Source organism: Canis lupus, chromosome 6 (genome assembly GCF_011100685.1).
Source record: "Canis lupus familiaris isolate Mischka breed German Shepherd chromosome 6, alternate assembly UU_Cfam_GSD_1.0, whole genome shotgun sequence".
Lineage (NCBI taxonomy): Eukaryota > Metazoa > Chordata > Mammalia > Carnivora > Canidae > Canis > Canis lupus.
The window spans coordinates 76056609-76072164 of record NC_049227.1 but is presented as its reverse complement, the minus strand read 5'-3'; the positions used below and the strand labels follow the sequence as shown (position 1 = coordinate 76072164).

The following is a 15556-nucleotide window of genomic DNA, read 5'->3' as shown; positions in this document are numbered from 1 at the left end:
GAGCAACAGCAACCACTTGTTAAATACAGATTCATGCAATAATGTATTTAAATCTAAAAACAATTTTTAAAAATAGGTAATCTTAGTCGTGGTTTATAGATGTGGAGACTGAGGCACAAGGAGGTAACCTTCCCAAGGTCACACAGCCAATGAGAATAGAAGCCTGATGTTAGGATGTGCACTCGGAACCCTCATGCTATGGCCACCAATAACTTATTCCTCTTTGTATTCTATCAATTAAACATGTGTTTTCTGCATATCGATGCTTAACTTGACCTCTGGAGTCTCTTCAACTAATGACCCATCATTGGTCAACGTACATCAAGAACAGTAAGCGCAGGCAGGAGTCGCAGGTCATCTGTAAGCGACTGAAGCTGATTGCTGGATAGGATGAGTTTGGTCAAATCTGTCTGCTCCCACCACCGCTCGGCAGCACTGAACGAAAGATTCTGGTTAGCTTCCTCGGGAACATCCACATTTATTCTCCAGACACACTGAGGCACTATTTCCATCACCAGCACACCAAAAAGAAAGAAAACAGGAAGTGAGATACTAAGTGACATACCTTTGTAACAACCATTCGGCTTATCTATCGAAAAGCAATTTCTGAAACGTTAAAAAAAAAAAAAAAAAAAAAAACACTTAAAAAATTCTAATAGCAATGAGTTACAACTAAAGTTGATTTTATTCAAAAACAGAACGTGGTATGTATTTTATATAGTAAATCTCAGTTGTAGCTTCATTCAACTATAGGGCCTACATGTATACTTTGCACAGCACGTTGTGGTAGATCTAGAAGACGGATAAAGGAGGGACTCTCCCATTACACCAACAGAATAAAAATGGAAATCAACATTTATGAGGTGATGTCACATGTTTATAACAGAAGCACATACTGAGGAAGCACTGGTAATAATAATAGCTAAGAACAGCTAACATTTATAAATACTAGGCAATTTTCTAACATATTCATTTAAAACGTGTAACGACTCTGTGAATTAGGAGCTATTACTATTCTCATTTTAAGAAAAATGGGGCACAGGATGTATAATTTACCCAGGGCCATACAGTTAGTAAGTAGCAGAAATGGGATTCAAACACCGGCAAAGCTGTATGTCTTGACTCGGAGTGGACATTTGGAAGGCATAACTAATTCTGGCAGCTGCTATTTTACCGGACATAAAATTTTGTTTCTTCCTTATCACACAGTATTGTGTGAATTTTACTGCAGCAAACGCAGTAACTTCTTAAACATAGCAAGTAAGACCATACAAGTTGAACAGGGAGAGTCCAGGTTCACCACTATAAAATCTGAAACTCCAGGAGGTGTTAAAACTTGCTATAGCATTGCAGCAAAACTATTTTAGAGTCCTTCATTCCTTCATAAAAGTACAACTACATATTAGTACAATTGAGAATTGTAAGCAGGTATTAATCAAGGCAACAACTGGTTATACCTTGCAGTGTTAGGTTAAGATTTTAGAATGAGACTAAATGAAAAGGTGTGGTCAAAGTTTCAAGTTCAGAACACTGAAGTCCAATTCAGGATTATTAATCTGATACAATGGTTCTACAGAAGCCAAGCAAAGCTTCTGATAGTCATGAGATTTATACTTCTTCAAAAAATGGGGTACCTGTATTCATATTAGAATGGATTAAAATATTCCTCTCCTACCTCTCTCTGCTTAGATAGTCTCTTTACACTTCTACCACTGGATCTCTAGCTAATATGAATATTACACAATGTAAGTAGACTCAGAAACTATAAGCTTCTGTGTTAAAACGTATAAAACGTATCATTTAGTATAGCTACCATTACTATTGTTATTTTGGTATATAGGTATGGAGGGTTGAGTGGGAATAAGAAACACAGATCAACTCAGATTAGCATGTGAATTGATTGACACCACAAGTAAGCAGAAATGGGGATGCTCTATATATTTGACTAAATAGCAGTGTCACTTGAGAAAAAAAAAATTAAGTTACTATATGCCATACAGGTTAAGTCACCAACAAAAAGTTACAGAACAAAAAAGGCAAGACAAAACAATACAAAACACACACTAAAAAGTACAGAGAAGCTATGTGATATGCACAATTCTACTCCTAAAAAGATATGTAGAGCATTTATTTATGCATCTATTTTTTCTCTAACACCTATACAGAGGTACATTCAAATAATAATAATTAAAAAATAATGTAATAACAAATTTTGGTGGGAGGCGGGGAGCACAAGAAATTTATACACAACATAATGAAAATGTTACCCATTAACTACATTAAATAAATGTTAGTTTTAAAATTACTTTAGATTTTTTTGTTAGCAAAATTTGTCCTTGTGGGAACTAACAAGGATAGTTGATCAAGGATGGATAATTGTTGATACTATATTGTTACTGAACATTTATCAATTTGCTTTTCCATAAACACTGACACATTGCTCATTCTTTCCCCTTTAATTATTCGTGAGGTATCACAATGTCTTCAAAAGCTTATACCATCAAGATTCATGTCACTTTTCTTCCCCCACCCATAAACACGAAGAACCACTAAAATTCTTAAAAAGTCCTAATTATTGAGGAATTCTATAGAGCCAGCCTAAAAGTAGCTTACCAATTAATGAAACAGATACTATCAGGTAAAAATGGATGTCAATAGGCATATAAATTTGAAAAGTTACTATGCATTAAGGTTTATTAATGTGTTATTTACTAAGTAGGCTCTACCCTCAGTGTGGAGGCCAACACAGGGCTTGAACTTACAACCCTAAGATCAAGACCTGAGCTGAGATCAAGAGTTGGTCACTTAACGAACTGAGCCACCCAAGAGCCCCTCATTTGCTTTATGTAAATATTTAAAGTATTATATAAAATGTCAAATATATACATAAATTTAAATAATAGTATAATGAATTATCATTCCAGGTATCCACCACCTACCTTTAATAATTATCAACTCATAGCCAGTATTGCTTCATAAATAATCTCATTTACAACGATCTAAGCTACAATCATAAACCAGATAAAGAACAAATTAAGCCTAAAGTAAACAGTAGCAAAGAGATAAAGAGGGGAAGTCAATGAAACAGAATAAAGAACAATGAAATCAATACCTGGTTCTTTGTAAATGGAAATATTACCTTAGATCCTACAGATGTTTAAAAGGATAAGGGAATACTATAAACAACTTTACATCTATAAATTCAACAGCTTAAATAAAATGAACAAATTCCTTGAAAGGCGGGAAAAACACAACAGCAGTAGAAAACCTGAGTAGCCTTGCATCTGTTAAAGAAATTGAATTTGCTATTTTAAATATTCCCACTTAAGTATTTAAAACAAAGAAAACCCCAGGCCCAGATGGCTTCTACTGGTGAATTCTAGCAGACATTTAGAATAGAAATGATATTAATTCTACATAGAGTCTTTTAGAAAATGGAGGAAAGAACAAACCCTAAATCATTTTATACAGCCAGCATTAGCCTGATACCAAAAACAAAGACATTAAAAAAAAAAAAGAAAAAAATTATAATCCAAACTCCCCAGTGATTATAGGCCCCAAATTCCGTAACAAATGTATTACCTACATCTAAAAAATACATCACAACCAAGTGGGAGTTGTATCAAGAATGCAAGACTCTTTTAACATTTGAAGATCAATCAATGCAATCTATCATATTAACAGAAAAAGACACCAATGATTCTCAAGAAATGAAAAAAAAAAAATCTGACAAAATTCAACAAGATAAAAGCACTCAAAATACTTAAGTATCAAAAGTAATTCCTTCTACCTAATAGAGGGTTTCTATGACAAGCATAGAGTGGGGCACCCGGGTGGCTCAGTGGCTGAGCATCTGCCTTTGGCTCAGGTCATGATCCCAGAGTCCCAGGATAGAGTCCCACATAGGGCTCCCCTTGGGGAGCCTGCTTCTCCCTCTGCCTATGTCTCTGCCTCTATCACTGTCTCTCATATGAATGAATAAATAAAATCTTAATAAAAAAAACGAAAAGCATATAGCTAACATCATTTATAATGGTAAAGACTTTCAGTGCTTTTTTTTAAAGGTTTTATTTTTTTGAGAGAGCAAGTGAGAGTAAAAATGAGAAAGAGCATGAGCAGGGGGGAGGGGCAGAGGGAAGAGAAGCAGACTCCTTGCTGAGCAGGGAGCCTGACTCAGGGTTCAATCTCAGGACCCTGGGATCATGACCTGAGCCAGGCACACACTTAACCAAGTGAGCCACCCAGGCACCCCAAAGACAAGAACGCCCATTATCACTACTTCAGAATTTCACTCTAGGTCCCAACCAACGCAATAAGAAAAACAAATAAATGGCATTCAGATTGAAAAGGAAACAGTAAAACTGTCTCTACTAGGAAACAACATGATCACCTATGTAGAAAATCCTAAGGAATCTATTAAAAAAAAAAAAAAAAAAAAGATGGAATGGATTTAGAGAGTCCACAGAATTCCAGACATACAAAAATCAACTGTGTTTCTAAGCATTAGCAATCAATACATGAAAATGTTTTTTAAATGCTTAAAGATTTATAACACACAGCATCTAAAACCATGAAATACTCAAAGTTAAGCTCAACAAATATATGTAAAACCTGTGGTATGAAAATATAAAATATTGCTATGAAAATTTAGAGAAGGTCTAGATAAGCAGATAAATATATCACATTACAAACTAATTATTAAGATGTCACTTCTCCCCAAGATGACTTACAGATTCAGCAGCACAATCTTTTTTTTATTTAAAGATTGATTGATTGATGGATTGATTGATGATAGACATAGAGAGAGAGAGGCAGAGACACAGGCAGAGGGAGAAGCAGGCTCCATGCCGGGAGCCCGACGTGGGACTCGATCCCAGGACTCCAGGATCGTGCCCTTGGCCAAAGGCAGGCCAAAACTGCTGAGCCACCCAGGGATCCCCCGGCAGCACAATCTTAATCAAAATCTCAGAAGGCATTTCTGTGGAAATTAACAAGCTGATTCTAAAACATATTATCAAAATGGAAAAGAACTAAAACAGGTTAAGTAACTTTTGAAACTGTTGAAAAAAGTTGTAGAACTTAACGGCACTTGATTTAAATTCTTACCATAGAGCTTGCCAAGACAGTGTGGTATTAGTATAAGGATATATAAACCAATAGAAGAGATGAGTTCAGGAAAATTGCATGCAATTATATATTGTCAATTCACTTTCAACAAAAGTATCAATTTAATAAGAAAGAAATAGTCTTTCCAACAAATGGCCCTGGAACTGTAAATTCATATAAATAAAAAGTGAACCTCAACTTTTACCTTATGACAAAGTTAACTCAAAATGGATCATAGACTTAAATATGAGAGATAATGCTATAAAAATTCTAAAAGCAGAGGAGAAAATCTTCACACCCTCTGGATGGATAAAATTTCTTACTACAGAAAAAGTACAACTCCCAAAAGGAAAAAAAAAAAAAAAAGATAAATTGGACTTCCTCGAAATTAAAAAAATTATATTTTTCTAAAGAAATCGTTAATCCTCAGACTGGAAAAATATATTGCATATCAATAGGGATAGATATCTGAGAAGTACTTGTATCCCCAAAATATAAAAGGTCTTACAATTTAAAAACAAATAGCCCAATTTAAAAATAGAATAAAAATCTGAACACTTGGCAAAAGATCTACAAATGGCCAATGAACGGTTGGAAAAGATGCTAAACATTATGAGACCTAAGGAAATAATAAATAAAACCATAAGGAGGTATTACAACACAACCACAAGCATGGCTAATGTTAAAAGACTGACAATACAAAGTGTTGGTAATGACCTGGAACAACTGACTCTCTGTTTAGTAGGAGCAAAAAGCTTGGTAAATTCTTACAAAGTTAAATACACATTTATCACTACATGCTGAGCAGTTCTACTCTGAGGTATGTAACTCAACAGGAATGATAACCTGTTTACACAAAGACTGTATTTGAAAGTTCATGGCAGTTTTATTCATAATAGCCCTGGTGATCAACAGGTGAATGGATAAACAAATTGAGGTATATACATACAATGGACTATTATTACTGAAAAATTTAAGAAAACTACTGATATAAATAACATGAACCTCAGAAAACATACTAAGCAAGAGATACCTAAAACAAAAAAATTGCAAATGTAATTCTGCTTAAATGAAACTCTAGAAGCAGCTAATCTATTCTAACAAAAAGCAGATTACTGGTTGTGAGGAACTAGCAGTGAGGTTGACAAAAAAAGGGCCTTAAAGGAACTTTTTGAGTGTTGGGAATATTCTATATTTGTTATTGTGGTAGCAATTTACAAAATTGAATGTATGTATATATATGTGTGTGTGCGTGTATAAATATATATATACACGCACACACACATATACTTGCTGAGTAATAGTACACTTAAAATGGATGCACACATTGTAAATTATACCCCAATACGGTACTCAAAGTAAAATAAAGATGATGTAATATAATATATCAAGGTAATTGTATGTATACATATACTCATATGTACATATCAAGTGAATGAATAAACAAAGTGAAGTATATATATGCATAAGCTCACATACATACATACATACATACAGCTACATACACACATATATTTCTCCCAAGATGATACTTGTTTCATATACTACCAGATACAATTTTCTACAATAATGGAAATATCCTATATGCTGCACTATTCAATACAGTAGCCACTAGGGGCATATAGCTACTGAACACTTAAAATGTGGCTAAGGTAACTGAAGAACATGATTCTTAATTTTATTTAATTTTGGTTAATTAACATTTAAATATCCATATGTGACTAGGGGCTTCTACAACGAACAGAATGGCTGTTAACAAAGACTGAGAAAAGATTTCTTTGCATGATTTTTTGGCATTATTACTCTTTATTCTACTGACAATAGCCAATTATAGAAATGGGGACTACAGATGGCTTGATTGCAGAGAACTGTCTAATTTGGAGAAGATACTTGGAAGTGGGTAAGGGAAGAAACAGAGAAAAAATAAATATGTTTAAAATGATGTTTACATGAAGGATGAAAGAATGTGTACACGGTAAACTACAGGAGCAACAAATCATGAGATTTAAAAATCTTTTTTGATGGTTTTGAACAGTTTCATTAATATAATGATCACCCTAGTACATGATATTTCCTTAAAGTAGAAAACCATGATCATTTCTATTAAGATCTATATCCCTAGTATACGTAGACTCCTTCTTCTAAAAGGCTGTAAATATATTAAACTATAATACACAGTATGACATCATGGACGTATGACTGATGAAAGAGTCAAAGAACTAAGGCTTGGTTTAAACTGTGCAACAAATCAAACTGACCAGTAATCTAACATCTCTGGTTACCAACTTCCTTGCTGATTAAATGAGAGGGTCCCACAGTAACTTAAATGCTAGGATGCAGCAATAATAATACAAAAAGGCTTTTGCTAGGTGCAGAATAATATTTTAATAACAGCTTATCCTACAAATACCATTCACTAAACGATTTACCCAATTATGAGGATTTTAAAAGAATAAACCAGTAAGTCTAGCACTATGTAAAAGATCAGAGAAAGCTCACTGACAAATATTACAAATTTCTCCACAAGTTTATTCATGGCAACCAATGGCCCCTTTAAAGAATCCCATACTGACAATCCGTAATACCTCAGTGTCACTTTCAGACTACATGTAAAGTTTACTAAGAAACAAATACACTCATACACACACACATATATATATATATACTCTAGAGCAAAATTAAACAGTTACATAGAAGGCATTAACTCAGTTTCAGCTTGAAGTTGGTGCACAGGGATAGTCTCTGTGTTTTAGAACCCTTGAGTCATTGTTATATTAGAATGCATGAAGAGAACTCCTGGAAGTCCAGCAGGATGCTGTAAGAAAAAATGAAACAATGTTTAACATATAAAAAAGGAAACATATTTACCAATCACTTTAAGAGAAAAACAAGCTTGAATTTATACTTTAATGTCAGGGTACATTCAGTTTTATAGTGAAGATAAGCCTCACTGAAACTGTAATTCCATTCTTCCCAATCTGTACTTCTCCTGTGACAGTATCTACGATAGATGGCATTCACTTAACCAACGTCCCCTTCCTTCTCCTACTCAAGAAACCATACTAAAATGCAAGTAAATGAACATATTAATATAGAGATAAGTTTAACTTTGCACTAATGTATTAAGCAAATGTTGGCATTGATAATAACTTGAGGTATACTACTCAAGAAATTGCAATACTGAGGTTCAGAACTATTTCAACAGATCAAGAAATAGGAATAGCACTTTCAATTAACCATCTTGTTCCTTGTTTTATAATCCAAACAAGTAGACTTCCCTGGCTTTCAGTATACTAAAAATTAAATTTTTACCTCAAGATTCTGCGATGATATACAGATTAAAACACTTTCCTATTGTTTTCATTTCTAAGAATGTTTTTTAGATGATCCGCTCAATAGTTTCTTTCTGGTATAACTTGTTACTAAAATCTGATACTTTGGTTAATTCTTATTAGCTGTTATTCCATTAAGACAAACAGTAGTCAAAATACAGAATTAAGCTAAATAGTAAAGCAGAAGACACTTAATATAGATTAAGGATGGTTATTTAAAACTTGGGAAATACACGATTTATGTTACGGTTTTTACTGCGTCATAATTGAATAAGGCAAATTCTCAGTACCTTAAAACAGATGGCATAACATCTTGAGGCCTAGACACCCTAGACCTATTGATTTACTTCTACAAATAGAAACTAACAAAACTGCTCTCTTCAAAGTAAGAAAGATAGCCTTATACTCATATTGCCCTTTTAAATAATATGGTTTCCAAGCAAATTTAATTGGTTTGTTTAGTAAATTATCCACTTACCATTTTTCCTGTCAGTTCAAAATGTGGTTTCCTTTATTTTTTTTTTTATTTTTTATTTTTTTGGTTTCCTTTAAAATATACAGCATTCTTCTGTTCCAAACTCTGATACCTTTTATTTTCATTCAGTTTTTGATGTATCACCCAAAAAACAGTTTCTACGCTACTATTCTACCAATGTCATGTAACCACAAGGCAACAATCAATACCTCCTTTTAAATTCCATCTTTCTTCTACTTGGTCCAATGAGAAAGCTGCAAGATCCATACTAAACCAAACAATGATATATATTTTTGTGTACTTGCTCGGAAAAAGCTGTCATTTAAAAATTTTCAGAATATTTCTAATATTTCTTTGAAGTTAGTTATGAACAGTGATTTTATTTCAGCACACCTTTGTCAGTAAGTTATAGAACTGACTCAAGAATAACTTTAAAACTGCCAACAATATTCAGATGTTTAAGTAAATTATAGTAGTCATAAAATATTATATTCACTAAAAATCAGATTTTTCAAGTGACACCAAAAAAATGTATAAACAGAAGTCTAGCAGGACTGTGCACAATGCTAAATTTGTTAAGTAATAAAGAACAAAAGATAAATTATATATCCTATTCACATGAAAAACTTTAGAAGAAAAACCTACAAAATATCAAGTGACTAACCCTGAATGATTATTTTCCCTTTTTTGCTTCCTATAGCTTGTACTTTTTCTATAACAGACACTTGTATAAAGAAGAAAATGATAAATGGGCGTTCATAAAAGAACTATGGCTTACAAAAAGAAAGGGTAGTAAAACCATCAAGAGTACCCCTTTCAATGTCAGATAAAAATAAATGCGTACTAGGTACCAGTTAACACCTTATTACGGTAATAAAATGTCTCACTATTCTTAGAGTTTCCACTAAGAAAAATCAATTCAAGGAGACCATCATCTAAGCTAAAGAATTAACAGAATTTTAACTCCTTTGGGTTATATACAACAAAATTAAAGGCTAGATTCTATTTTTCCAATGTAGGAATAATGGACAGGAGTGTACATTACAGATACCTCTAAATTACTGCATAAACATGGAGGTAAGACTTAAGAATACAACATGAGTATATGTTATTTAGCAAGTGCAATTCTTAATAAATAAGTTTGAATCAAACATTAAAATGCTTATGTGACTATAAATTCTTTGAAGTGTTAGTTTGCTTCTTTCGCACAATATCTGGAAAACCACAGCAGGTGTATAACAAATGTGACTTAAATTAGTATCTGTAACTCCCCACAGAATTCCAACATTTTCATATTTATTATCTCATATCTTTTTTATAAAATATCTCATGATACCTCGTACATATTAATAGCACTCAGAAAGAAGCCATGTTTGGTTATCACTTTTGAACATAATTCATAATTTTATGTAATAATATTTGAAGATAAAAATGAACTTTTTAATTTTTGTTTATTTATTTGAAGAGCAAGCAAGGGTGGGATGGCAGAGGGAGATGGAGAGAGAGGGAGAAAGAGAATCTTTAAGCAGCCTCCATGCCCAGTGCGGAGCCCGACTTGGGGCTGGATCTCATGACCCTGAGATCATGACTCACTGAGCCGAAGAGTCGGAGGCTTAACTGAGAGCCACCTGGCAACCCAAAAAGACTTTTAAAAAATGAGTATAACTTTAAAAATACAACAATGTATAGACTAATAAAAAATAGTAACAGTAATCATTTTTCTGCAATTACTTTATGTCAGAAACAAAAACACTCATGTACCTTTCAACTATACGTCTTCATATAACACAGACTTTAAAAAATCCAAAAGGCCACTGGCCGCCTTCTGTGTATCACTTATTCGCTAAACCCTAACTGAACAGACATGCAGCGTAAAAAGACAGAGGACAATCGTGCTCAACACTAAGAAAACAAACAACCCGATTAAAACATGGACAAAAGATCTGAACAGGCACCACACCAAGGAAGATATACAGAGAGCAAACAAGCTTATAAAAAGATGTTCCACGTTATACGTCATTAGGGAATAGCAAAGTAAAACAACACTGAGATAGAACTACATCCTTCCCATGAGGGCTCAACTCCAGAAACCGGATGATACCAAAGGGTGGCAAGGATGTGGATCAACAGGAACGTTCATTCGCTGCTGTTAAGAATGTGAAATGGTACATCCATTTCGGAAGACGGTCTGGCAGTTTCCTGCAAAGCTAAGCACAGTCTTACCATGGGATCTAGCAATGGCACTCCTAGCTTTACATCCAAGTAGGTGAAAATTTATGTCCACACATAAACCTGAGCACAAACAGCAGCTTCATTCATAACTGCCAATAAGTGGAGGCAACAAAGATGTCCTTCAAAAGGTAAATGGATAGTGCTCGCTTCGGCAGCACATATACAAAAGGAAAATGGTACACCCATACCATATACTACTATTTCAGGATAAGAGGAAATGAGTTATCCAGCCAAAAAAGGCACAGAGGAATCTTAAATGCATATTGCTTAGTGAAAAAAGCCAGTATGGAAAAGCTACATACTCTGGGATTCCAACTATATGATCTCTGGGGAAAGGCAAAGCTACAGGAGCAGAGAGGAGGTAGCTGGCCTGAACCAACAGGTGTAACTCAGGATGTTTAGGGCAGTAAAACTGTTCTAAATGATACCATGACAGCAGATACAGGGCATTACGCTTCTGTCAAAACTCAAAGAATTCAAAGAACTGTACAAAACTGAGAGAAAGCAGTAATATAAACTGTGCGCTTTGATAATAATGTGTCAATATTAGTTCATTAACTGTAACAAATGTCCCACTGAATGCGAGATGTTAGTAAAGAGAGAGCTATAAACTGGGGTAAGGCTATACATGGGGGCTCTGTACCATCTGTTCAATTTTCTGGAAACCTAAACTATTCTAAAGAGACTGTTGTTCTACAATCTAAAAGACTGTTTTATGTTTTAAAAGATTAGTTGTTTGCGGAAGATAATCTTTCATTACTGCCACTGTTTTTAAAGTGTAGGATTCTGAGAAAAGATGGGAGGGCCTTATAAATACTTATGGGGCAACATTTCAAAAGGTTTTTGTATGTTTGTCCCAAGAACTTTATAGAGAATCTTGTTATGTATGGGGAGTCCTTAAATACTGTGAGTGACATAATAAGATCCGGGTTTCAAAAAGAAAACTCTTGATGATGACACTGATGCAGAGTGTGAGATTTAAAGAAATCCAGGAAAGCATTTAGGAAGCCTATTAAATGTCAATAGTGACATCAGTAAAAATAATGACAGTTTTTATGGTGTAGTTTTCATGTGCCAAGTACTTTGTGTGTATTATCTCATTTAAATTTGAGCGGGTCCAGTCATCACTACCACATTATAAATGAGAAAATAAGGTACAATGAGATTATGCATTTTAAAGTTACAGGAGGGGGCAGCCCCAAAGGCCCAGCGGTTTGGCGCGGCCTCTGGCCCCGGGTGTGATCCTGGAGACCCAGGATCGAGTCCCATGTGGGGCTCCCTGCATGGAGCCTGCTTCTCCCTCTGCCTGTGTCTTTGCCTCTCTCTCTGTGTGTGTGTATCTGTCATGAATAAATATTTAAATGAATAAAGTTACAGGAGGGCAGCCCGGGTGGTTCAGAGGTGGAGCGCCTGCCTTCCGCCCAGGGCCTGATCTTAGAAACCTGGAATCGAGTCCCACGATGGGCTCCCTGCATGGAGCCTGCTTCTCCCTCCGCCCGTGTCTCTGTCTCTCTCTCTGTGTCTCTCATGAATAAATAAATAAAATCTTTAAAAATAAATAAAGTTATATGAGCAAAGGCAGGTAACTAAGGAGCATGGCCCCCCAAGAGGCCCTACATAGAGCCCCGCTTTACCCTGGCTGGGCGTCCAAGGCTGAAAGACAGATGTCGAAGGCCACAACTAGGTAAACACCTTGTACTTTACGGCAACAAGGGTTTCTTTTTGATATGTAAGCTACAAATGCCATGTGCTTCTCCTACTTCTATTCCCCAACCCCCCCCCTCACGGAAATACGACACACACCCACTTCATCTGCTCCCTTGGACTTTTATTTATTTTTTATATTTTTTTATTTTTTATTTTTTATTTAGTTATGATAGTCACACAGAGAGAGAGAGAGGCAGAGACACAGGCAGAGGGAGAAGCAGGCTCCATGCACCGGGAGCCCGATGTGGAATTCGATCCCGGGTCTCCAGGATCGCGCCCTGGGCCAAAGGCAGGCGCCAAACCTCTGTTCCACCCAGGGATCCCTCCCTTGGACTTTTAAAAGACAAAACCACCCGAGGCCAATTCAAAAGTACATTCCGGTGTTGTGCCCGAGACTGCGAATCCGAGAAACCACCAAGGAGCCGACACTGAGGCAAACACACGAGGGTTTATTTACAAGCTCGAGCTTGGGTCCAAGTACACCCGACACAGCAGAGCAGGGGCTGGGACCCCGAAGTGGGTTACAGCTGGGTGTTTTATGCGCTGGTCTAGGGGATTTTCAGAAGCGGTGGAGGAATTTTTTTTTCCCCCATTCCAATATGGGGGGAAAGGGTGGGGGAGTTAATTCTTAAGATCTAATACCGGATTCTCTGAGCTCTGTCGTCTTTCTTTTTGTTGTTGTTGTTGTTGTTGTTGTCTTTCTGATATTGGGATTCCCTGCCGAGGGCATCCTGAGCTTTGTTCTCATTGTAATACGGAGTTTAACTGCAGTAAGGTAGAGTGCAGCTCCCATTCACGGGGGCCTGAGACGGCTCTGCTTGTGCTAACGCTGACCTTAAAGGCGGAATGGCCTTAATTTTCTCGGCCTCCACACCCGGCGCATCACTTACTACTTGGAAAATATTCAATATTCCTTCACTTACTCCCTCCACCAACATTTAATAAGAGTCTGTTATGAACCGCACACACATTGTTTTTTTTCTGGGGGGGGGGAGGGGGGAGGTGTTCGTGATACAACAATGAATGAAACAAAGCTCCCTGCCCTCCCGAAACTAACATCGTAGCGGGAGGGCAGGGAGGACAATACACAAATACGTACATTCGGTGGTGATAAATGTCAGTACAGGATCAAACAGATTAAAAAAAAAAAAAAAAAAAAAAAAAACAAAAACAAAACAACCGCAACCGCACGGGAGGGTCCCGCGGGAAACCGTGTGTCTGGGGAACCGACGCGCGTCGGCGTCCGTGCTTGTAAGACACTTACGTTTCCAGGCATTAGAGGCTTCTGCAGGCAGAGCGGAGCCTACATCACCATCACGGCCCCTTTCACCTGCTCCGTCTACTCTACACGCGACACAGTGGTTAAAAAGAAAAAAAAAAAAAAAAAAAAAAGCCGCCGCTCGCCGCGGGGCCCGTGGGAGCCGCGCAGTGCGCGTGCGCGGGAGCCCCGGGGCCGCGGGGGGTCAAGGGCTGGGGGAGGCGGGGGAGGGGAAGGCCCGGCCGCCCCTCGCCGCCCCACCTCGGCGCCTCACCTTCGCGGAGACCCCGGCCCGACAGGTTCAGCTGTCCGCTCCTCCTCGCGGCCTTCAACAGCCCCTGGGGCACCGAGGCGCCCGCGTCCGTCCGCTCGGCTCGGAACCCCGCTCGCGGGTCGCGGCCCGCCACGCCCCGCGGCCGCGACATGTTCCGAGGCTCGGGCCGGCACGCGCAGCCCCGCCCGTGACGCGTCACGCAGGCGCCGCCGGCCGTACGCGGGGGCCTTCGCTGGCGGCGGCGCGGCCCCGATGTCGTCACCGCCGGCGCCCGGGCTGCCGCGTAGAGGAGCCCTTCCCGTTGCCGGCGCCGGCCCCGCGTCTGGGAAATCGCTCGGCTCGAGTAAGTGCGGCTCACGGGCTCGGGGCGGGCGGCGGCGGGCGGCGGCGGGCGGGTTCGCCGTCTGGGCGGTCGCGGCGGCCGCGGGCGTCGGGGCGGGACGAGCTTCCGTGGTCGGAGGCCCGGTCGTGGGCCTGCGCGCAGCCGGGAGACCTGGGCGCGGCCCGCAGCGTGTGGCGGGGGAGCCCCGAGGCCGTCGGTCCGCGCGGGCCCGGCCTGCGGGGGGGGGGGGGGGGGGGGGGGGGCTGGGCCTGCGCCTCCGCCTCCCGGGACCCGAGCAGCCCGGCGGGCCCGGAAGCCCGCGACACCCGCGTTCGAATCCCGCCGCCTCCGTCGGTGCCGCGGCCGGGGCCTGGCTCCGGGCCGGGGGTTTGGCGCTTCTCGCGAGCCTCGGAAGGACGCCTGCCCCAGCCGCGCAAGGACTAGCGCCCGGCGTAGAGCGCGCGCGGACGGCGGCTCCGCCCGGCGGGGAAACGCTGCTGCCGGCCCCGGTGGCCCCGGAGACGCGCTGTCGGGTCGGGAGCGTGCGCTTGCCCCGGCCCGTCGGGCCAGTGACCCGGGGGCTCCGGTGCCCCCGATGCCCCCGATGCCCCCGATGCCCAGGGCCGTGCGGGGCTCGGCTTGCCGCTGCCCGGAGTGATTGTGTCCCGCGGGGAAGCGGCCCCCAGCCCTCCACCAAGCCGGGGGGCGCCGCGATCCTGCGCCCCTGAGAGGCGGCTTTTAACCACCCACACCCCCAACCCCCACCGCCAACACCAACAACACCCCCCAACACCACCCCACTACTAACACCCCACACCAACACCAACAACACCCCCAACACCACCCAACC

General features: G+C 39.7%; 1 protein-coding gene across 5 annotated transcripts in view; it reads right to left on the bottom strand.

The window, feature by feature from the left end:
* Nucleotides 1-14552, bottom strand: part of LRRC40 (leucine rich repeat containing 40) — a 48662-nt gene extending 34110 nt beyond the window's left edge. For 2 of the 5 annotated variants that reach the window (XM_038541676.1, XM_038541678.1), the window contains exons 1-3: nucleotides 14385-14552; nucleotides 14117-14191; nucleotides 321-502 (exon numbers count right to left, since the gene is read on the bottom strand). In XM_038541676.1, the coding sequence (XP_038397604.1) occupies nucleotides 321-502; nucleotides 14117-14191; nucleotides 14385-14535 (408 nt within the window). In that variant the 5' untranslated portion in view covers nucleotides 14536-14552. Of the gene's footprint in view, nucleotides 1-320; nucleotides 503-7811; nucleotides 7922-14116; nucleotides 14192-14384 lie in introns of those variants that run through there. The other 3 variants (XM_038541679.1, XM_038541680.1, XM_038541677.1) reach the window with 3 other exon arrangements.
* Between the last annotated feature and the right edge of the window lie 1004 nt (nucleotides 14553-15556).